The sequence below is a fragment of the Gavia stellata genome, chromosome 1, assembly GCF_030936135.1.
Source record: "Gavia stellata isolate bGavSte3 chromosome 1, bGavSte3.hap2, whole genome shotgun sequence".
In the NCBI taxonomy this organism is placed as follows: Eukaryota; Metazoa; Chordata; class Aves; order Gaviiformes; family Gaviidae; genus Gavia; species Gavia stellata.
In genome coordinates this window covers 102,141,973-102,166,268 of record NC_082594.1, presented here as the reverse complement: position 1 = coordinate 102,166,268, position 24,296 = coordinate 102,141,973, and the positions used below count along the sequence as shown (strand labels likewise).

Below are 24,296 nucleotides of genomic sequence, written 5' to 3'. Positions count from 1 at the left end.
CAGCCACACAGTTTTACCTTGATCCCGCTGCCCCTCGGGTCCCTACACCCAGCCTGCTGTGGGTGGGTAGCATCCACCTGCTTCTGTCAGCGGCTGACAGGCACTGAGGTCCCCCGAGGTGCTGGGATGTATGTGGAAGGTTCTGGAAGAGCTGGGGGTGTCCCACACGTGCGGCCCCGGCCTGCCATAGCACCCTCGCCTCGCCCTCTGGCACAGGGGTGCTGCTGCCTAGCCGTCCTGCCCGCTGCCCGTGCCAACCCACCCAGGTGCCTGCGGACGGCGGCTGCAGGGCCGCGGCCGTGGGAGCCGGCGGCTGGCAGCCAGGCGCGGGGGCCCTCCGCGCCGCCGGCACTGTCCTTCCCCCCCGCCATGTGCGGTCTCGGCTGTGTGTGTGTGTGCGCGCGCGGAGGGGGGGAGCGAGGGGGCGGACACAGTGGAAATTTCCACTCCCTGCAGCAGCCACAGCCGCCGCCGCGGCGGGAAGGAGGAAGGCGGGCGCAGGCCCCGAGCCGCTGCAGGGGGCAGGCTGCGCCCGCGCCGCGGCTCGGCCCGCCCGGCTCGGGCCTGCTCCCCGGCGGCGGGTGTCCCCCTCCAGCCCCCCCTTCCCCCCGGGCCGGGCCGGGCCGGGGTGGCGGGGCAGCCCGCGGGCAGGCGGCAGCGGCCCCCCGGCGGGCGGGCGTGTTGCGGTAGAGGCGGCGCTTGGCGCGGGCAGGGGGCGGTGCGGCGGAGCCTGCGCAGCTGCCGGCGCCCTTTAAGCTGCGCCGCCCGCCCGCCCGCCCGGGTGTCGGTGCAGCCTGGGAGCCGCGCGGGCAGGAGCCGCCGCCAGCACCGCCTGCCGCCGGGGACGCGCCTTCCTCCTCCGGTTCTCCCCCACCCTCCGGCATCGTCGCCGCCGCCCCCTCCTTCCCACCCTCTGCATCCCCACTCCTCCCGCCGCAGCCAGCTCTAAGATGCCCCGCTATGAACTGGCTTTGATCCTGAAAGCCATGCAGAGGGTGAGTGAGTGAGGGAGGGGAGATGGGAGGGAGGGAGCGAGCCAGGTGGGACCTGACAGACCCCCCGCCCCACTCCCCGGCGTCCCCTCGTTGCCTCCTCTCACCGCCGCCGCGTGCCGGCCTCCCGCGGCAGCCGCACGCCCCGGCCCCGGGCGCACGGCGGGGCGGGGGGCGGCCCGGCTGGCCCCTTCCCCTGGGGCGAGCCCTGCGCTCCCCGCCCTCCCCTTCGCACTCTGAAGCGGAGTTGCGCAGCGTGCTTCAAGCTCCTGTGTGTCCTTCTCTGCCGCCTTCTCTCCTTCCTCTTTTTTTCTTTCCCCTGCTTCTTCGGAGAGTTTGCTTAGTTGGTCCCCTACAACCGCAGTCCCCTTCTCCCCCCGCTCCCCTTGGGTCCGCAGGTAAGCAGATCCCACACTTAGAGAAATAGATGCCTTTCTCCCTCTCTTATCCTCCCCCCCTCCCCGCCCCTTGCCTGGTGCAAGTGAACCGGCCCTTTCCTTGCCCCTGTACAGTGGTGCCAGCATGTCCTCCTCTTCCTCTGCAGCACCAGCCGTGTGCTTCACCACGCGCTCCCCCCTCCCCGCCCCCAGCACCTGCGATGGCTTCGCTGGGTACCTTGCTAGGTCGCAGCAGCCCCCCGCTAGGTCCCCTCGCCTCCGGCAGGCCTTGTGGTGAGCCTCGGTGCGGGAAAGCAAGGACTTGCTCCGGCAAGCTTCCCCTCGCGGGGTGCCAGCTCCCTGCCTCTCCAGCCCCCCTCTGTGCCAGGGAAGGCTTCAGGATTTTTTTTTTTTTTTTTCCTTTCCCTGCCGTTGCTAACACCAGTTGAGCTCTGCTGATACGGCTCGCCGTATCGCCCACGGGGAGGGTTGCTAGCCGTTGCCGCTGTTTTTGGCGGCATGATGATAAGCCGTGTTGTGAGCGAGTGAGGGTATATGATGCTCTTGCTCTTTTACAAGAGCTGAATCAGTGCGGGGGGTGTGTGTACTTGTGCGTATAAATAATACTAAAATAGAAACATCTCTGTGTAGATGGGACCCTTTATTTGGAAAATAATAGCTGATACTGGCCCTTCTCTAGTACCTTCTATAGCCTGTGTTTATCTGCTACTTTCCAGCTTAATATGCAGTGCTGGTGTTGGAATGTAGCAGCACTGCTGCTAGGCTGCAACCTTTCTGATCTGACCCAGCGTGGACATGCTTGCTCTCGCATTTAACCTTCATTTAAATGAACACGTATATTTGTCACAGGATATCAGGAACCTAAATAGCGTTGCTGTGTTTCTTTTGTAGTTATGGGAGCATGTCTTCATGTATTACATGTGCTACATATACTAGTACATTTCCATTCATTTTACATGTACCATCCACATGTCAGGGTTGGCTTTTTTTTTTTTTTTCTCTCAACTTGGCTTAACTGCAGAAGCTGTAGTAGACTTCTTAGGTGAGTCCTCTAGTGGAGAAATACAGCAACAGGGAAAAAATCTGGTGACATTGCTGCACCACCTCATGGAGCAGCATTTGCTCTGACAAAACATGCTGCTTTTGGACTTGGGTTGTCAATATGTGATTTTTTAATTTTTATTTTTTTCCCCACACCCCTGCCATAGGTAAGGTAACGAGATGCTTGTGGTATACATGCTGTTAATGTGGGAGATGCATTACGCTGTGCAGACACTATAACTGCAGAGCAGGACAGAAAGCATAGCAAATCTGACATAATACTGAGACATAAATAAACTGACTACTCTGAAAGGATGCCATGGAGTGCTGTCTGGTGGAAAGGATCTTTGATTCCTAGGATCTGAGCACAGACGCAGGTATAAGCTTTTAGCTGTAAGATGCATCTAATGAGCATTGATGCACTCAGGGTTTAACATCTGCAACCTTTTCCTCTTTGAAGTTTGACTCCCTAGTATATTCTTTCTTCAAAGATGTATATTCTTTCCTGATAGATGTATCTTAAGGTGTTTTTTAGCTCTGTGATTATGTTGAAACACAAGTTTTGGTTCAGGGGTACTGCTGTTTTTAACCTGCCCTTGTTGTAACTCTAAAATTTAGGTAGTCTATCTCTAGATGCTGTTTTTTGTTGCTGTTGACAGGAGACCAGATCTAGGTGCTTTTTTTGTGTTCCAGTATCTTGCTACTGCTGCCTTTCTTGTGTATTGAGAACACCAGAAAAAAAATTTCTGTAGTGGTTATATGGTACATGGTGCTGCTGAATCCTGGCAAAGGGGTTACTCTAATGACCCCCATAGCAGTGCATAATCTCAACCGTAATGCTAACTTAAATTAGTCAAAACATGGAGACCTGAACATGGGGCTAATAAAACAGTCTGAAATTAGAGTGACAACATAACTCCTTCCTGTAGAAGCTGGAGAGATCATATACACTCCTGAATAAATTACATTGCTTCTTAACACTAGTGCTTCCTGATGAAGCTACCCTGGGCAGGTGTTCACTGTCCTGCCATGTCAGTCCCTCTATGCGGTGGCTGCGTGCTCCAGTGCCTACTTTAGTCTGAGGCTTGAGCAAGTGCTGACTCTTCTCTTGGTGTCTGTGGTGTCCTTCTTCATCTCTGACCGCTCCCCTGCCTTGCAAAAAAAACGAAGCAGCCCCTGCTGCCTGGCTTTCTTGAGCTTTAGGGCTGCTGCTAACTCCTGTGAGCTCCCTGGCAGCTTGAGTGCAAACCTTATCAGAGCTACAGTCTGGTGGACTTTCATGGCTCTCTTCAGAAGCAAACCATGATTCTGTGGGGTTTCCCCCAACCACAATTGTTTTTAACAGTTACCTTGGCATTTTCATAGATCTAGGCAGAATAAATCCCTCAAATTCATTTTTGTTGCTTTAAACTCTGTTGCTCCCTAGCACTGCTTGTGTTCAAGTCGGGGATCCCTCCTCATTCTTTTCTTGCTTGTGGCTTCTGTTGTGAACCATGGAGTCTGTTGTGCAGCTGGTCTCCTCCCTACCCAGCTAGGCTTGACATGGTTACAGGGCGAGCATGACCCCTCGGTCCTGCCTGATGCTCCCATGTCCCCTTGCTTCTTGGCAGGCTTCCTCAGAGCCTCTTCAGCTTTCCTTTTGTGTCTTAAAAATGCAACACCCAAGAGCTTGGGGGGGTGGCGGCAAGGGGGAAAACTTTTACTTTTAAACTTTGTCACCAGTTGTCTGCATGTACTTTTCACAAAAGCTCATGACTTTATTGTGAAGTCAAAGCTGAGAAGCCATTCTCTGTCCTGTTTTATAGAGAGGGCATGATCAGGTAATTGACTTGCACTAGAAATAATGTGTTTGTAAATTGCCTGTGGACAGAGTTCCTTGATCAGCAGAGACCCCAGTCAGTGACTCTTAGGAAAACAATAATAAAAAACCCCTAAAAGCATCCTCAAAATAAATAAAAAATTACTTCTCTGTGGTATGGCTGTATTTGAAGAGTAGCTGCAGTGAGGGACTTGGATTGTGTTACTCTGTGTATGAGTATATGGCGGAAATGCTTTGGGACAAGAAAGGTATGAGGCCAGTTAAGGGACTGGAACTTAGGGTGGAAATAATGAATTTTGCCCACGTGTGTGGCTTTCTACACTCCAACATGCAAATAACAAATAGTACCATGAGCTTGGGGAGTTTGATGGCAGACTTGTTATCAGTAGCATACAGAGATGCATGTAAACAACACATTGCCTACCCTCAAGAGCCTGAGTCAAAGACTACAGTTGTGGTGAAGGTAGAGGTGCAAAATGAAGACACAGCTGTTCATGCTCTAAACTTTACTATTCATAGCAAAAGATGAATTTCTAATTATTTCTAACTTTCTCCCAGGAGAGTCATCTTCAGCTTTCAGCAGGGGGATTATAGCAGAGCAGGACCTTCAGCAGGAAAGGGTAGTGACCCGCGAGTGAATTAGCAGGAGTTGTCGCTTGCTGGAGGAAGGAGAGCTCTTCAGGGAGGCATCCTCTTCCTACCTTTCTCGTCCTGCCGAAACTCCCTTGAGAGCCCGGGGAAGGAAGTGGCGGGGGGCGGGGGGGGGGGTGGAAAGGGAAGGAAGAGCTGGAAATGGCTTCCTATTGCTCTCATGCTGTTTTGCAGACTGACCACAGGGCGGCAATGCGAGACACCCTCCAAGGAAAAATTGGCAGCCTGGGGAACCTAGGACAGACAGAGAAGGTGGCGGTATCCCCATGCTGTTCTTGCTGCTGCTCGACTCTTGCGAGCTGGGACATCCGACTTCAACAAAACAACTTTGTACCAGAACTGAAGTGAATGGACAGTTTGAAATTACTGTATATTGGAGTATTTCACTAAAAAGCATATAAATATTTAATTAGCAGCATACTCTTCTTCCCCACTTGATCTGTAACAAAGGACAAATACATAGTATGTGTCATAGTCTAAAACCTAATTACCTTGTTTCAGCAAATACCCGGAATAGGGGACTCATCCACCTGCCTCTGTAATACTACAGTGAATCTGGGCTCTCAGTTTGGCTGGCGTGTTCACACAATGTAAATTGTCTTCAGCATCTGTTTGTTGCCTTTGGAGTGGGTTGCCATGTTTCAAAAATTCCCTACCTGCTGTGGAGATCATTAGCTATTTTAGGAAAGCCAAAGTAATGGGCAGTAGTGTTGCTTGACATCTTGACTATTACATTTAATTGCTGTGTAGGCAGCTGCAGCAATTGGGCTTTTGATATCTTAGTTGCTAGGAAGAAGGCGAGGAGAACGAAGAGGGCAGTAAGCAGGTAGATAATGGTTTTATTTTCTTTCCTTTCTGATGAACCTACCTGTTTTTACAGTTGAATTGTATATCTTCCCCACCCCTCTCCCCTACTTAGCAGGTTAAAATTACGCAAAAGTTTTCCTCTATTTCGTTTGACTTTTTTAGTAGGCTGAAACAGGCTCTTCACAGTATTATGCCTACAGGGAAGGACCCTTGTGTCAGGGATGGTGCTGGAAAGAAGACCAGAGTTGGAACTAAAAGACAAGATTGGAAAACAACAAGATCTACTGTTGACTCTCCCATAGGAGTCAGCTTTTTGTTTTCTGCCTTAAGCATTTCCATAAGAATAACTGAATTTTGAAGTGTGTGATACAGACAGCTTTTGAGAATGGAAAGTGGCAAATGTCAGCAAGAGGGTATCAGTCTTAAGAGTTCAGTGGTCCTCTTGCCAATTGTGGGATATGTACCTGGATTGGGTATGGGGGGAGGTAGAGGATTATTCTCTTCTACAAAATGATTTAAGCCTTTTTATAGCAGATAGTTGTTAGCTAGGTGAATTTGGCAAAGTTGTCCAAAGTGAGTACTAAGTTGACGGCAAGAATAAGGGACTCAAAACCCTCTTGGTTTATACAGGCTTCTGCAGTGTATCTAGTGATGTGCTTGAGTGAGTGTATGCCATGGGATGCCCTGGTTAACTCTGCCACTCTTGTTCCCTAAGCTGTACAGCTGCAAGCCTGAGCGCTGAGACAGGACTGTGGGCCGGCCCTTGTGTCCATGCTTGAACTGGCCCTCTTCAGTGGGCAGGAATGGCGGCTTAATCTTTAAGATATGACTTCTCCTCTTTGCCCCCGTTATCTGCTTAGCAGTGTGCTATTCTCTTTTGGCTGTGTATCTCTCCTTATTTGTTCATTGTGTGTATGTATACACGTGGATATATCATGTATATGAATAGGGAGATGCTTGTAGACTTCAGCAAAAGAGCAGATTGTCTATCCTTTAGCTGTTGAAAAAGAAGGATGGAGAACCTCTTGTGATAAAATAGCATTATTGCTCTCCATTGTTGTAAAACCCCTCAAAAGTGACTGACTCTTTAAAAGATGTCCATTATATCACTTAGAGTAAGCTGTTAAATTAATTCAAGTATGAATGCGTGTATATGTTTGCTTTCTTCTAATACATCATACATACCATATTTTGTAATGATGGAAGTTCTTGCTTTCTTTACACATTCTTTCAGGAGCTGATTTCTCAAATTCCCTTGTTCTGGAGCCATAACGCTGGCAATTTCCACCCAAAAATTACCTTGTGGTTGTTGATTATTAGTCAAGTAACTTACCTTGCTTTTTGTTAGACTCCACAGGCTGCTAATTCTTTGAGCCACAGCTGCCCAGACCTCCTCTGCTACAAGTGTGTGGCAGTGTAAGAGTTGCTTATGTGGAACCAGTTGCTTCATAGAGCTGCATATACAAGCCTCTGTGCTGCTTATCCGAGGGCAGCAGGAGCCACCGGGCACCAGGTTGTTCCCTTCAAAACCGCCTGCCCAGTGGACCAGCAAGAATATCTCTGGTGTGTATTCTGTAGAAGAGCTGATAAGAAGATGGAAGCGGGGGGAAATAAAAGGGAGGACAGATAGGCAAAATATAACTAGTTATATAGAAGTGGAACAGAAAAGATGGGAAGTAAAAATGGAAAGTAAGACAAGATTTGTGTAAGGGTACTGTGCTGTGGGAGCACTAGTGCAAATACCGGTGCTGGAAATGAAATACTAAAGAAAATGCATCACCCCTGTTAAGGAGAGGGGAGGGAAAGAAGCAGATGGTGTAAAGGAAGGGTCATGAACCCTAGAAACATGATTGTGAGGAGCTACATAGGAACCATTGTTCTGCTATTTCTCGCATCTTTTTTTAATCCTGGTTTGTCCACTTGCAAGTCAGTCTTTGTGCTTCAGTTATGCAAATATCTAAGGAATAATAATTAAAAACAAAGGTATATGCAGAGCATGGATATAGGAGGGGAATGTGTTCAGTGGAGTTGATGTGTTTGAGACTATTAGAAAAATAAATCAGTGTTTGGTAGCTTTTAATATAGGTAATTACAAAACTTGATGTAGAATAGCACTAGTTGTTTTATAACCAAGGTAACTTTATTTAAGCCTTGTTTTGATGACTTAAAATCCCCAAGAAGGATCAGAAATCTTGCAAGAGCACCCAAGCAGACTAGGAAGCTTGCAGGGCCTCAAACTTAATTTCTAGGATTATGTATGCCCTTGAAACTTCTGTCTTGCCTTTCAATAAAACTTGTGATGCTTTATGTTCTTGGAAGGATTGTGGGCAGCCATAAATGTGATGGAAACTTGGGACAAGTCCTGAATAAGCGTAATGAGTCTGGTTTTATTTTTTTTAATTCTCCCTGGAAATTCTAGAAAGAATTTCTTCCTCATATTTCGCCCAGTTGCATGGTGACTGACACTTCTGCTACTCCTTTCTCATTCCCCAAGTAACTTCTGAAGTCTGTACTCTCTTAGCCAAAATCCTCTTCAAATGGGGTGAACCAGCACATTTTTCTAGGCTAGGAGTATACCAGTTACATCAGTTACTGCTAAATGGTGATAACCACCAACTGGATCGCATCTTTGTACCTTGCAGCTGAAGAAAATGGTCATCTTCAGTAATGGTAGAGATTTTATGATACTTTCTGATGGCGTGTTTCTAATAGGGTGATAAGATATGTCCTCTATGTCCAGAAAACTTGATTATGTAGTCCCAAATCCTCTACAGAAATCAAATACTTGCATGTTTATGCTTGTTTTACCCATTCTCTTCCTGTTGCTCTTAGTGACTAAGTACTTCATAAAACTAATTTAGGTAAATAGTACTTGCCAGTGGCGGTGAAAATGTTTGTGCTTCTGAACTTTAGGTTGCCAGAATAAGGAATTTGAGTCTTCAGGCTCAGTGTCCCTCTGCAGTTTCCAACTTAGTATGTCAGCTGACGTCCTGACACACTTAGCTGGCAGGGAAAATTCTGCCTGATGCTGCGTGATGCCAGAATCTTCTGTTTTTTACCATCTCCTGGAGGAGATGCCCCCTCCCACCTTCATTAAAATGGCTTGCTTTCCCTGTTTGCCCTATTGTGCTCTTTACTTAGTTACTGTTGACCACATGCCTTCTCAGTACCCTCTTTCCTCTTCTGCTTCCAGTTCCTGTGTAGAAGGAGGAATGCCATCTGTCTGCAGTTGCAAAGAAAAGTATGGTTTCCTTGCTGAGGGATGGAGCTGCTCATAGTGACAACCTGTCTTTGGGCATCTGAGCCTCTGGTAGTCATCTGCTTGAGTTATGGCAGAGGCATGAATGATTCTGCTTATCTGTCATGGAAGAGTGGCCCGGTTCCTCAGTGGTGCTGAGCAGCAGCTGTACTTTCTGCTCTCTTCAGAGAACCCAGATAACGTCTGTCACCCATGTAAACATAAGCCAATTCTTTGGGCTGACAAGGGGAAAAGGCAGTACTTACCTACATATTTTCTTTGAACTAATAGTCAATTTAACTTAAGCTGATGGACTAGTCTTTCTTAAGACCTGAGTAAGATGACTGCAGTATGTCTAGGTAGGCATGGGGAAGATACTCTTTCTTTCTGATATATCTTTATTTTAACAAATAAAAAGGAACTTTCTATCTCCTTTCTTCTGCCTCCAGCTTAACACCCTCATTCCCCTTTAGGTGTTTGGAGTTCTTGGAAGAACAGTGGAAGCAAATAAATCCACTATTCCTGACAGAGTGCTGGGGACTGACTCATGGGGAAAGAAACCATCCAAATATGAATGCCACAGGCAATGGCATGAAGTGGCTTGCTGAGGCACTGCTAGTGATGTAGGTTTCAGAAATAAGCCATCTTCCTCTTGCTTTGCGATTCAACAGTACTGTAGCTACTGAATGAGCACTGCAATAAAGCTGCATCCTCTTTCTTCTGCCTTTTTTTTTTTCCTCCTTAATTTGTGACTTGGTGGGAGACATAAATAGGTGTATACACTTGGAATGGGGGGGAAGAATGGTTTTAAAAAAAAAAAAGGCAAAACAACAACTAAATTGATCTACTACTCTAACACTGTCAGTCACAGTGCCCTTCAGCTTCAGTTGGCCTTACAGTACACCAGTTACTGCGGACTATTACAGAAGCAGTAGCATTACATTTCTGACTGCCAAATCCGGTGTAGTTCTCTGTTTCTTCTGCTGAGCTGCATGCTGTGAGGTTACTTATTTCTCTCATGTCTCCTTCAGCAGTCCTTTAGAAAAGAATCAAGAAGAATGTATTGTGGAGCAAGCTTCTTTTTCTGATGCTGCAGTAGAATGAAGACCAGGACTGGAGCGATTCCTGAAACCCCAGAAAAAAATGCATTATTTGTTCATAACAACTCCGTTGAGTGACTGACTTAAACCTTGCACCTCAGATTGGACTTGTATAGTAGTGATGATTATAGAGTTGCCTCTGTGGCACCAGTGTTCTCCAATGCCAGCAGAAGTGTTGATGCAGTACCACTTTGGGGCAGCAGAGCATGTGTGACAAACAGGTTAGGTTGCTATTGGTTCAGGTAACTTGTAAATGTGATACTCTTCTACTCCAGCCTGTTGAGCTGCTGGAATGCTAGTCCAGACCTTAACTCAAGTTATTTATTAGATGCTACAGGTCAACTTCTGCCTCCGAGTGTTCCTGCTTCCTACGTCATACCCTGTTTGTCTCAAGTGGGATTCCTGGCTGGCTCCTCTGCCCCAGCTCCTGGTTTACAAGGGAAAGTCCTGAAACTGTGATCTTGGATGTTTAGGGCTCTGTTGAGCAGCTGGCAAGGATAGCCTCTGCTTTCTCAAGGGCAGGTACTACGTAAGGATAAGCTGATATGTATCAGTTATTCCATGAAGAACATTTGTGCTCCTTTTTTTGTATTCTAGAGTGCTGCAATAAATGGAATGAAGCTTTTACCTTTTTTTTTTTTCCCCTGAGAGATAGGCTGTCTCAGACAACCTTGTGTTTACTGTGGAGCAGTGGACAGGTAGGAACTCACTTGTGTGTCTGTAGCAGGTAGCTTGCAGTGTAAGCAGGCCAGACAACACACTTGAGGGGCTGAATGTTGTACAGGCCTGCTCAAGGCATGAGACTTTTACTCTTTTTTTTTTTTTTTTCTGGGAGAGAGATTGTTAATGTTTTCCATGTAGGTGTTGAGCCTGGCAATCTGGGTGCATTTCTTCCATGCAAGTGAGTTGTTCAGTAGGTAAAATGCTACTGGTATGAGTTAATATAGCCCTGCTTGAAGAAGGTGGAGAAGAAAAACGTTGCTAAGAACAAACCTCAAAACTACTCTGAAGTCTATGAACAAAGTTAAGTATGTACTTAATTTGCTAACGAATGATAGCAGTGGATGCTCCTGTGTGATATGTGGGCATCTGCATCCTCAAATTAACCCTTAAAGCATTGGCCATTGGGACTGACTCTTTAACTGTAAGACAAAAGGGAAGTCAACTGAGAAACTTCCCATCTGCTGAGAGGAGAAGTAGACTGAGCGGAAAACAAATAGTAGCTTTAGGGCTGGAGCAGTTTGATTCTAGCATATTTAAAGACCCGTCTTATTAGAAAAGCACTGAGGAGAAAGTTCTCCTTTAAAACAGTCATACAAATTTCTCCTAAAAATCCCACCCAAAATCTGCTTCACATTATCTAATATCTCTTCAGGGAATTGCTTGAGACTTTTTTTTCTTAAAGAACAGGCTGCCTGTTGGAGAGACATATGCATTGTTTCACCAAAGCTGTAGCCCTCTATCTTCAGACAAGAGGGAAGCACATTGTTTTGTGTCTTTGATATGATCCAGCCAGAAAACAGCCTTAGGGAGAAAAATTCAGTCCTTGGCAGCAGTGCTGTCTTTCTGTCTTTTTTCTCAGTGCCACAATGTACGCTGTTCTAATAACTTGAGATTAAACTCGCATGGGGCGTCTCAAAAGTCCTTCTTAAGACTTGAGGTCATAACTTGCTGAAAGTTCATCGGGACGAGTCTCATTTTCGTAATGAAAAAAGTTCCAGGGTTATTTTAGAATTAGGTCTAATAAGAAACTGGTACAAGAAGCTACTTTAGTACAGTAATTTAGTGACAGTGCAGCATATCTGTAGCGGCTACTGAAAACTTTCCACCTTCCTGCTCAAGCAAGCTGAACCCTGCAAAATTCAGATGTTGATGACAAAGGTGATGGTTCCAGTCTCTGTAGACTGCTTATTTCAAATGCATGGTCTGGCTGTACCTTCCAGTGGAAAATGCTCAAGAAACGTCACGTATTGTTAATTTTGGTTAGAATGAGCCCATTGTACTTTGGCAAGTATCCTAATTGAGAAATGTCACAATTTATTCAAGGACAGCTGCGTCTCCTACTTATACATTTTTCAGAGGGATTGGACATGCTTATAATAGTGATACTATGGGCTGGGTATCTCTTGTATCAAATAGACATAGTTTTAACTAATATTTTTGTGATTTGTGCATATTACTATATAGTATAGTTTTGCAAGGTTTAACCTACAGGGAAGATGGTGGGAAGTGAACTAAAGTTCAAGTCTAACGTTTTTCAGTAACAAAGCAGGACAATAGAAGAGTGAAAATATTGGTTATTGCTATTTCTTTAGCTTTCCCATTATTCTAATTTTCGGTATAGTAGTTTTTCTTCTTTCCACTGTGTCTGAGTAAAATCTCATCTTCCCCTTTCCTTTAAATATTTATAGTTTTGGTATAAACATTATAATGTAATTGCATTTGAAAATTTAGCTGAAGGTAGTAAAAGATACAACGCTATTAGTGTTACTCAAAAGTGCTTAAAACTAAGAATAGTACATTATACTTGTATCTGATGGTATCTTATGATCCGAAGCATTTATAAATTTGTGTTGGATTAAACTAACAGACCATTTAACTTCTGTTGCATTTATGAGTGGGGATAAATGTGAATTCTTCTATGGAAGAATTTAAAATGCATGTGTGGTTTGAGGCTTATGAGCATGATAAATTTAGCACACTACAGTAATCTGTCCATTTTGTGCCATGTCTCCGTAGTCTCTCATTGCTGGCTATAACTCCAGCAGAATGAGTATCTGTATTCTCATGTGCGTTTGTGGTGGGGAACCCTTATTATCTTTTTTGATTCTGAACTACTCTTGAAAAACAGCCAGCTCGTACAAATAACATGATTGTGAATTTCTCTTTAAGGCTGAAGTTGTGGTTTGCTGTAAGCTATTTTTAAAATACATCTGCCTTAATGAGAAGTGCACGTTCTTACATCAGCATGGTTACTGCCTCCAGTAATGCACAAAGTAAGGCGGGGGGAGTGTGTGCATTTTCAGCTTTAACTATAGTTTTTACTGTGGTCTATCTGAGAATTTGTAATAGTTTTATTTACTCTTTTTTTTAAACAAAATGAATATGCTATAGGGATGCTTAACAGGAAACCACCTAAATACTAGAATATGTTACCTGGGTGTTTGTATTAATCATAGATGAATTAATAGGGAAATGTGAGCTTCAGCATACTGCCAAAGCATTTCTGCAAATGAAGTGGAAGGGGGAATGCCTGAAGCTGATGCTTGTAAGACTTCTAAGGCTGGTAGACCTTATGGTAAGAAAAAAGATCCAGTGTGTTTTGTTTTGTTTTTTTTTTTTTTTTTTTTTGTGCCTGCATTACCTTTACCAGCAGAGGTGGGAAAGAGGAGTGGAGTCAGACCCTGCTCCTTACTCTTCCGTAATAATCTTGAATACTAAAGATTTGTGTTCTGATCTTTAGACTAAACTTGTTCTTTGCTTTGGTCTTCTCTTCCCTTGCTGTGCCCATTTGATAGAAGAATGTCCAGCACTCTCTAAACCCATTAAATGGTTTTGGTTGGGTATAGGTAAATGATACCTCCCAAGGCATAAATAGGAGATAGGAGCATCCTGTCTCCGTGGCAGAGCTTCAATGCTCCTTCCTTTCCCACCTGTCTGGTTGTCTGCCAGCAAGTCTTTTTATTATCCCCTTCCCTCCACTTTGAGTGCCTGTTTCCTGATTTGCTTTGGTAGAATTGGGTGTGATTGGGGGTTCAGGAATAGAGTGACAGGGTATGCTTTGCCTCAAAACCTTCTACATCGGATGTTAGTGGTCCTCTTAGTACTTGGATAAAAATGGACGGTGCTGGGAACAGTGCTTCCTGGCATCCTGGCAACTGTGGCTGCTACCAAAATCCATCTGGTTCTCCCTCCTGTGCCTAGGGTGCTCCCAAAAAATCCTGAAACCATGCAGGCGTGGGTATCAAAAAGCACGTGGCAGGCAGAAATACCTTGAAGCCAGATGTCAGGCGTAGTTTTGCTATTGTCACTTGCTTGAATGGGATTTTTTTCTTCACTTAGATTACATGGGATATATATGAAGAGCTCTCAGAGTAAAATGCAACCCTGTGATCATCTGTATACCAGACAGGTGCAAGCTTGTCTAAAAACTGTGGAATAACCTTGATTCTCCAGCTGATCTTGAATTTATGTTGTTGTTTGACAGTGTTGTGACTTCACTTTGATTTTTAGCTCTAGCAGCCAGCTGGTGTCTCAAGTGCATACATGTGATGCCAGGATTTATCAAGATTTATGGGGTGCAGTGCTAGAGCAATACAGGAAATGACTAGCCAGGTTAGCGCTCCTTAGGGATTGCTTTTTGTTTTTTCCTAAGATTGCTTGAAAGAGGAAGGCCTGTTTAGTGGCTTGAGAAGTAGACTTGTGAGACTCTGAAGTAAAGAAAAATAAGATGTATTTCTGTTCCTTGCCTTGTTCTGGGGAATTTGGGTCATTTAATAGTCCAGAATTGCCGCGTCCCTTAAGGTACTTGTAAACATTGAAGTTGACTTGTAAAAGGCATTACTACATAGTTCTACAAATATTTAATTATGTGTATTATGGATTGCATAAATACAGCAGGAAATATAAGGGGGAAAAAAATCTGTGGTGTTCAGTCATTGTTTTACTAGACGTCAAATTTTTTCTCATTACTTCATGAAATTCTTCTCTAATTCAATCTTTGTCTTTTGTCTTTGCTGCCTTGCAGGGTTGGTACAGTAGGCCTCACTAAACTTAGCTGCAACTAAGAATTTCTCCTACATCAACTGAGTTAAGGCTGATGCTCTTGTGGAATGTGGATTAAAAGTGCGTGCTAAGTTCCAAATTTCCATTTGAGAAGCGGAGAAAGTAAATGTACCACAACCACCAGCATCAGGACAGCAAACCAAGGGACAAAGAATTTGATCCACAGTGTTGATATATGTTAACTGGTTCACGTGTTGCTTAAAAGACGTTTGCTGGGGGGCGAGAAGTGGACGTCAGCTGTGCGAAGTCATTTTGTTTACAAAAATGAGGGCTTCTTTGGAAACAGCAGACATTGCCATTGTGGCACTGTACTTCGTGCTTGTAATGTGCATAGGTTTTTTTGCCATGTGGAAATACAATCGGAGCACCGTAAGTGGCTACTTTTTGGCAGGGCGTTCTATGACCTGGGTAGCTATTGGTGCATCTTTATTTGTGAGCAATATTGGAAGTGAACATTTCATTGGGCTCGCAGGATCTGGAGCGGCAAGTGGATTTGCAGTAGGTGCATGGGAATTCAACGCCTTAATGCTTTTGCAGCTTTTAGGATGGGTCTTCGTCCCAGTCTACATCCGGTCGGGAGTATACACCATGCCTGAATACTTGTCCAAGCGTTTTGGAGGGCATAGAATTCAAATATATTTTGCAGCATTGTCTCTAATTCTTTATATCTTCACCAAACTCTCGGTTGACTTGTATTCAGGGGCGCTTTTTATTCAAGAATCACTAGGTTGGAACCTCTATTTGTCAGTTATCCTCCTTATTGGAATGACTGCACTGTTGACTGTGACTGGAGGTCTTGTGGCTGTCATCTACACAGACACCCTTCAAGCTCTGCTTATGATTATTGGTGCCCTCACACTTATGATCATAAGTATTACGGAGGTTGGTGGGTTTGAAGAAGTTAAAAGAAGGTACATGTTAGCGTCACCAAATATTACATCTATCTTGTTAACGTACAACATTTCCAATACCAATTCCTGCAATGTCGACCCAAAGCCTGATGCTCTTAAAATGTTGCGCGAGCCAACAGATGAAGATATTCCCTGGCCTGGATTTCTGTTGGGACAGACCCCAGCTTCTGTCTGGTACTGGTGTGCTGATCAAGTCATAGTTCAGAGAGTTTTAGCTGCAAAAAACATTGCTCATGCCAAAGGATCCACTTTGATGGCAGGCTTCTTAAAGTTGCTGCCAATGTTTATTATAGTTGTCCCAGGGATGATTTCACGAATACTCTTTGCAGATGATATCGCCTGCATTAATCCGGAACACTGTTTTCAAGTCTGCGGGAGCAGAGCTGGATGCTCTAACATTGCCTACCCACGTTTGGTGATGAAACTTGTGCCGGTTGGTCTGCGGGGACTGATGATGGCTGTGATGATCGCTGCACTGATGAGTGACTTGGACTCGATATTCAACAGTGCCAGTACCATATTCACGCTTGATGTCTACAAACTCATTCGGAAGAGCGCGACGTCTAGAGAACTGATGATTGTAGGAAGAGTCTTTGTTGCGTTCATGGTAGTTATAAGCATTGCCTGGGTCCCGATAATAGTAGAAATGCAAGGTGGTCAGATGTACCTTTATATTCAAGAGGTAGCGGACTATTTGACCCCACCGGTGGCTGCTCTGTTTCTTATGGGTATCTTTTGGAAGCGTTGCAATGAGCAGGGGGCTTTCTATGGTGGAATGGCTGGGTTTGTTCTTGGAGCGGTACGGTTGATACTGGCGTTTATCTATCGTGCTCCGGAGTGCAACCAGCCGGATACTAGGCCAAGCTTTATCAAAAACATCCATTACATGTATGTTGCGACAGCTCTGTTCTGGATCACTGGGATTGTGACCTTTGTAGTAAGCCTCCTCACGCCTCCGCCTACGAAGGAGCAGGTTCGGACAACCACTTTCTGGGCCGTGAAAAACAGGAATGTAAAAGAGAATGCCGCAAAGGGGGAGCTGTACAAAGTGCAAGAGAAGAGGATCTTCAAGTGCAATGAAAACGCTAACCATATCATTCCAAATGGCAAATCGGAAGAAAATATTAAAAATATTAAGCCGGAGGATATCAATCTTCTGGTTACTTGCAGAGATGACAGCAACCCAGTGATTTCTGTGAGTCACTCTGAAGTCGAGACACCAGTTGATTGTTATTCGAACGGACAAGCAGCTTTGATGGGGGAGAAAAAGCATGAGGAAGAGACTGATGATAGAGAGAGACATTTGAAATTCATAGATTGGTTCTGTGGCTTTAAAAGTAAAAACATGAACAAGAGAGCTCTTCGGGAGATTGAGGAAGAGACTGTTTGTTTACAAATGCTGGAAGAGACTCCAAAAGTTAAACTATTACTAAATACTGGACTGGTCTGTGTCTGTTCGCTTGGAATATTCATGTTTGTCTATTTCTCTTTGTGAGTGAATAGTGAACTTTTAAGGGTATGGCTAAACATACAGAAGTTGATACAGGTCTCTGGAGATTACGTTTGTGTTTTTTTTGTTTGCTTGTTTTGTTTTTCTTTTCAAATAACTGCAACCCAGGCATTGTTTACGCTATAATTGTAAGATCAACTCAACTTTAGCCCATTTAGAGACCATTTGAGACATGTTGTCCTATCTCTGCTTAAGGCAGAATGTGTTGTGTGGTGTCTTTTTCTTTTTTCCCTTTGGCTTCCCCCTCCCCCCCCCATTTGCAGTACTAAACTTTTGTTTTTTCCATGTATACATGTATAAATATACCAAAGGCAGGCAGGTGGCTGTGTCTGAAGTCAGGCAGTTACAGAGCTCAGGCAGCATTAGGGTGCAGATAACAAGTAATCATTTGCCGATGTGTAAAATCTAAATGATTAAAGCTGTGTTGAAAGATTATTTTTTTTTAAATTTAAGGCTGCGATGCACATTGTTGTGTAGTCGTTCTTTGTAACATAGCTATATTACCTTGCCAACTTAGCACTTTTTAATTTTGCTCACTGCTTCTAGTTTTTTTTTAGTTTTTCATTTCTCTTATAGCAACAACAGGATGGTATTTTGTCTCATCTTGTAGCACTTAAAACATAATAGCTGTTAGTAGCTTTCTATCTTTTTTCCCTCTGTAAGAGAATTTTTGTCTTTCGATTTTATCCACTGTAAATTCCATTACTGAAAAGCTGCTGTATTTAAAAAAAAAAAAAAAGGCCAGGGTGGGGGAAACCCCCAGCCTGGTGATGACAAACTGGCAGTGGAGGAGAGGGGAAAAGGAAAAAAAGAAATACTCTTTATTTGTGTTTTGTAGTATATTGAAATAGAAGAGTATATATTCAGCCTCCTCAGTCCTCAAACCTTTAAGACATAATTAGGGTTAGCTTTTTTTTGAAGGAAAAAATTGTATGTAGGTTCTACCACATGGGAAAAAGAGAAATACGAGACTTCGCATGTCTTCAGTTTTGTGAGCACACTGAAAAATAACTCTTCTCCTCTGCTGTGTATGTCTAGAAGGAAATACTCTGTAGCCTTTCCACTGCTGCATACTGAGTCTGTAAGGGGAGAAAAACAAGTGGGGAGACAAGAGGAAGGGGAAGTGGGGGGAAAGAAGTGGAAGTGGTCTTTTCCAGAGTCCTTTTGCCTTGTGTCTTCTCCCACTTCGCCTTTCACCCTGTCAAACCTTCCTTTTTTAAGGACTGACTCCTAAGGGATTCTGTGCCAGGAGATAAGGAGCGCATGCAGTTGTAATCTGTGTTGGCAATTGAGGTCTGCTCTTAACGATTCTTCAAAAAAAAAAAAAAGTGAAACTTTTCCCAGACAATCAGTAGGTCTCAAGATGCTGAGGTTCTTTTCTCCCGAAGGATGGATGCCCAAGGCAGGGATGAACAGTTTCCAGGTGTGGAGGACATGTGTGTGCAGAAAATCGGTGGAGCTCAGCAGACCAAAAGGTTGCAGAGCTCGGTCTAGTTACCCCTTGGTACAGCAGGGGAACACCAGGAGCCATCCTGGGTGCTCTTGCCCTTACGCTAAACCAAGTCAGGGCCTGTTTTTGGGTGCAGAGGCCAGCTGACAGTCTGTGGTTGCCCTTGTAGTATTGAACTCCCTTACCCTCCAGGACAGAGTGGTCATATCCAGGCTTGCTGTGAAAATAATTCCTCCAGTTTTCTTTGCTTCTTAGCTCATCTAGGGAATTGTTTGAACTGGCTGGGCCAAAAATGGTCTAAGGGACCATGCTGACAATTCAACAACATCAATTCAAGGGTCCAGAAATGTTTCCTTGGCACAGTATAATTTAATAATACAAACAAGAACCAATCCCTATGGATGAAATAGTTCTGTAGAGATGAAATTTGGGTTAATCCTGCCATTGGCTGCTGGAGAAAGTTTGCTTTCCAGTACAGTGGTGCCGTAAGCTGCAGGCTGTCCAAATAGCTCTTAGTAGTATGGTGTGTACAATACATATTTTCAGATAAAATTATTGACTTCAGTTTTTGTTGGGTTTTTTGTTCTGTTTTTGTTTTTAAATCAATTGAATCCCATTAATTCCAAGACTTTAAACAGAGGCCAAGATGTCCCACCTTTCTCCGCTTTGTTTAGTTGTTGCTGCTGGAAAGTAGACTAACTGGAAATACAGTAGTAAGTGTAGGAGCGGTGTTGCAATATATGTAGAAGAGGAGAGTTATCATATTTGAGTCTTGATGTTAATACCAGTGTGACAAGGCACATCTTCTTACGGTTTGTGTGGCTGGCTTTGTTCAGAAAAATATTTTAAATCCTTTTTAATGTAAAATTATAATATGTGAAATACATTAATGGCATCTCAAGTTAATCTATTAGTGGGCTGAGTTGGGAAGGACGGTACTAACATAGTTAATTGTTTCTACACAGGATAAAGTAATCTAGGGCAAAATTTGATCTTAGTGGGATGAAAAATAACAACTTGTGGAGGGTAAAGATAAGTCTCAGTCCAACAATATCTTCTTGAAAAGGCTGGGATCTGCCTAATTTGGCACAGGGAAAGACAGACTCCTGTACCAGGCACTGTCCCTTATAACTCGGCGTGTCTTTCTATCAGTGACTGGTACTTGCATTTTCCAGACTGGTCCTCTTTGCTCTCAATATTAACAAATGCATTGCCACCTAACCTGTGAAGCCAGGTTAGCTCAGGGACCCTTTTGCTTGGCTGCCATTGCTTCATTTGTGCTTGCTTTTTCCCAGGGTGCCTTACGTGGTTATGAAGCTGAAGGCATGGCTTTTGTTGCCACCTGAAGAGTGGTTTGCTTATAATGGCTTTTCCCAGCTTGTTTTTCCTCCTCTCTTCTCCCCTCCTCCCCCCAAGTCATTTGCTATTTAAAGAGAACGCTATTTAAAGAGTTAGTAAGTTAATACACAGGATGCCTGTATCCTGTGCAGTATAACTACGGTCAGATCCATGGTGAAATTATCTTGTGACTGTGGTAGGGAGTTACAATCCTTCACAAATGTACGGTGCAGCCTTTGACTGTTGAATCTGTGATACTCCATCTCCCAGTTAATGTATTCTTCCTTTTGCTAAACTACGAAGTTGCCGCATTAATCACAGTGGTAATTGGCAGTCAGTCGGGATCTTAAAAAAGTAATACTTTGCATTCTCCCCATCTTTAGACCTGTTATTGTGAAGAAGCTTTTAAGCAAATTATTTCTCCAGTGCTTTTTCTCTTAAGTCGTTTAAAAATGTGTTTCTATGCTACTCTCTGCCTAATGCTGGCCTCTTCAGCAGTATTCTGTTTTCATGTCTTAGAGGTTGTAGAACTTGCTAATGTTCTTTGCTGCATATAACCACTTAAGAAAAGGCCTTTATTAGGAAGAAAAAAAAAATTATTATCAGGCTTCAAGCAAACTGTCTATTGGTGAGCAAGTACCTTGCCCTGTGTTATGGACCTTTGTATAAGAAATTGCTTGAGGGGTTTTTTTATAGCGTAAACATGCCTTTGCTAATCTTCTGATCGTGATCTACGTGGAAGAGATGTTAACCCAGGTTAATATGTTTTAGTTTAAACACCAACTTTTTGGTCCAGTAAAACTACAAAAGTGTCTCCCATAATGGACAATCGGTTCCATAAATTTTAGTGCCTGGCCTCCTCCTTGGTGGGACTGGGTAGTCATGCCAGGGGTAGATCCAGGAGGACACGTGCTTTTGTCTCGCAACGATTGGTTTATTTATTGCCTTGAGCTTAGAGTGACAGTCTTGAAAAACTTATTTTGGAATGACACCTTTTTTTGTTGTTATTTCCCTTAACTTATTTTTCTGTTAAGATATTTTAATTTTCTCCCAGAAATTTGTTAGAAGCCTTTTATTTAAAAAAGTAAATAAAAAAGGAAGAGGCTTCTTGAGAACTTAAGAGTACATTCTGGGAGCCTATTCTTATTTAATTTTTTTTTTCAAATCAATGATTTGATGCTATTCTCTGCCAAAGTTTGAGTTTGTTTGGGGTTTTTTTGGTTTTGTTATTTTTTTCCTGCTAGCTTTTACTAATACCTGAAAGGAAATGGTGAGAGATTGTAAGAAATTAAAATGGCCTTCAATATACTGCTTGTGTATTTTCTACTTCTCCACGTCTGTGTTCCCCTTTCCACCCTAATCCCAGAAGGGCCAGCATGAGACTTCTGATGCAAGTCATGAGACTACTGTAACTGAGTAGTGAAAAGGATTTCCCACAAGGTTACAGTGAAGTGGGCAGAGCCATCAAAGGATCTCTGCACAAACACTTAAAGCAGAAGATGCTAACAACTTTAAAACGTACAGCTTTATTTTTTTTATATATATATTTTTTTAAATCCTAAGATAAAGGAGGTGTTGGGAGATGTTCCCTCTCAGAGGTCAGGATACATGGAAGAAGTTAGAGTTGCTAAGCTCTAGCTTTCTTGAGGAAGTCTTTGGATTTAGCATGTATAGCGAAGCAAACACACTCATCTGTTAATTTGGTATTCTGTATGTTCTGTGCCCTTAAATGTAATTGTTTTGGAAATAAAACTAACCTTGTTATGTGATGTTAAAAAGCAGACTTGTGTGCAATGTTTTAAATTTTTTTTTAAGAAAATGTTTGTATATAATTAAATGGTTTAATGTGCTTTAATTGGCCTAAGGTAAAGAGTAGTCCTAGAATGTAAACATATATAATTAGGATTTCTGATTTCACTGTGAGATCTCTGAACTCTCTTGTTTTGCAAAGTGCTTTGTTTTGTTTACAAAACACTTTCTATTATTTCTTTTATGGTGTTGGTTTAAAGGCATTTGCTTCACTTCTGTTCTAATATTGAATTCATGGTATAGTGACATCTGGTGACACTTAGCATTATCAGTTTCACTGTGTAAAGTCAGACACTTTGAGCAAAAATGGTAATGATATGACAATTCTCTGTGTCTATGAATACACGTTTTTAAATGAGGTGGTTATAAAAATAGTTGCTGTGCAAAATGTTAGTAGTCTTCTTCAAGAAGAAAGCAAATTTTCTAATATCACTAGAGCAGTCTCTTCATTCATGTTATTTTTAAAGCACAGTGTCAAAGTGATGCTGCTTTACCTTGTATCTCTGATATAATGTTTTTTTAGATATCTGTGAAGTATTTTTGGTTTTTGTTGCTATTGTATTTTTCTGCAGATTTTATATAAAATACCAGTTAATGAACTGCCTTTTTGTTTTTTTAACTATTCAACTAAAATACATTTCAGACCAAAACCAAATGATATCATATAGCATTTGAAACTTGCCTTTTTCCTTGTCCCTTGTTTTTGTTTTTTTAAATAAGCCAAATGGGCATGTAGATAAGATCACTATAATGGATCCAGGTCTCTTTTGGTAAAGTGTTATTTAAAGGTCTGTTAAGATCTTATAAGACAATATACTGAAAAAATTTATTGTAGTAGGAATATAGATTTAGAAGTGTTAATGAGATTAATACAGCTTAATTATATTGTAAGTTGCTACTGTCCATAATGACAAGCTTTTTGTCATAGAAACGATGTATGATAAATTAATTTTGGTCTAGTGTATAGAATTATCATATTGCTATAAATCTTTGAAGTAAATCTGATGCAAAATTTTCATAGTTAGCGTTGCTGGCCCTGTGTATACTGTTCTTTGTATAGTATACTGTATGCATATTATTTTGCCTACTGCATTAGTCTTCAAACTAAAACTCTTATTAGAGAGTATTTGGATACTTCAGACTGTGTTTCTTGCAGTTTACATTCCTTTACCATGGCATTTTGTCCTGTCTAAAAGTATTGTATGGAAATGTTTAAAACTTCTGTACAAAGTTTCAATAAAAATAGAGAAAAAAAACCCAAACCAGAATAGATATTTGTGAAGCCGTTTTGGAGAACTTGTCCATAATTACGTCATACCCATCCTTACTTGTAGTAAGCGTTGCATCCTTGTATATATAAAGATATTTCTAGTTTTGCCCCCATTATTAAAAGGCAGACCTCTTGAAGCAGGCATTTGGTTAGAGAAGTAAAAAAACCACCCCAACAAACTAGATTCTTTAAAACTGCAAGAACTTAAGGATCCAAAAATTGGTTGCGGAGTTTGGCTGCAAAACTTAAGGCTGATTCATGCTGTGGGGAGGTGGGGCTATGGGTGGGCTTGACTGATCTTTCTATGAGCTGAAGCTCAGGATGCTGGCAGGGCAAGGCTAGCCACCTGAAGCACCCTGCAGAGCCGCAGCTTGCATGCAGAACAAAATATGGGTAAACCCTCGTTTAGCAGGGCAGCCTTGTTGGATATTGTGCAAAATTTCATGGGTTTTTTATTTTTTTTTCTTTAAATGCTCTGTTCAGCTGCTGCTTAACCAATTCTTGAGTGGGACAGGCACCTTCTTACTTGATTCTGGAGTGTCCTTAAATACCTCCAGTTGTGCTGTGCTATCCCTCTGGGACTGCCCCAGCCTGGATGCCTCAGTGTCTGTCTTGTGTTTATTTCTGACTGCGATCTAGAAATTGGTCCTGGTGCCCAAGTCCTCCAAGGAGCCTGAGCCAGCAGTCATGCTCTGAATCTGAGAATGGTGTGTGTGATGCTGTCTTCTCCCTTGTAGGAAGCAGTTACAGCTTGTAGTCGTCAGTGCTTAGATAGCTGCCTTTGGGGAGGAAAGGATACCTTCTCATGATTATTATTTGAAAAACATTAAAATGCCAACACTGTTCTGGAAGCAGAGACCAACATGAGTTTTCCACTTCCCTCTCCCCCTCATCCCTCCCCCTAATTGAATAATTAACGAATAACTAGTTGAATAATTAGTTCAATTATTTCAACTAATAGCCAGGGAAAGCATGGTATGAATCATGACTTTGCTGTCCAGTGGTGACAGTTCAGCAAGGAGGGGGGCAGGCCTGGTGATTAATCACCTGTGGATTGGGGATGAAGATGTCCTTTGAGAGATGAGTATGTTGACAAAAAATGTGGGAAGGACACTAAAAGCAGATTTTCAGCTGCAGAGGAAATGCTTCATTCATCAAAATTATTCTTGCTAGTCTC

At 43.0% G+C, this 24,296-nt stretch overlaps 2 protein-coding genes across 3 annotated transcripts in view; both read left to right on the top strand.

Annotated features, from left to right (window-relative positions):
• The first annotated feature begins 825 nt into the window (after positions 1-825).
• The window catches only part of MRPS6 (mitochondrial ribosomal protein S6), a 46,515-nt gene continuing 23,044 nt past the window's right edge, over positions 826-24,296 (top strand). Inside the window, exon 1 of the mRNA XM_059827132.1 lies at positions 826-995. Coding sequence (XP_059683115.1) covers positions 951-995 — 45 coding nt within the window. The 5' untranslated portion in view covers positions 826-950. The remainder of the gene's footprint in view (positions 996-24,296) is intronic.
• SLC5A3 (solute carrier family 5 member 3) lies at positions 14,948-17,699 on the top strand. 2 transcript variants are annotated; one of them, XM_059827119.1, is made up of 2 exons: positions 14,948-16,069; positions 16,178-17,699. In XM_059827119.1, the coding sequence occupies exons 1-2, from the start codon at positions 15,096-15,098 to the stop codon at positions 17,235-17,237; spliced, it is 2,034 nt and encodes a 677-aa protein (XP_059683102.1). In that variant the 5' UTR covers positions 14,948-15,095; the 3' UTR covers positions 17,238-17,699. The 2 variants fall into 2 exon arrangements, with proteins under 2 accessions (XP_059683102.1, XP_009816114.2); XM_009817812.2 differs by having other exon boundaries at positions 14,948-17,699.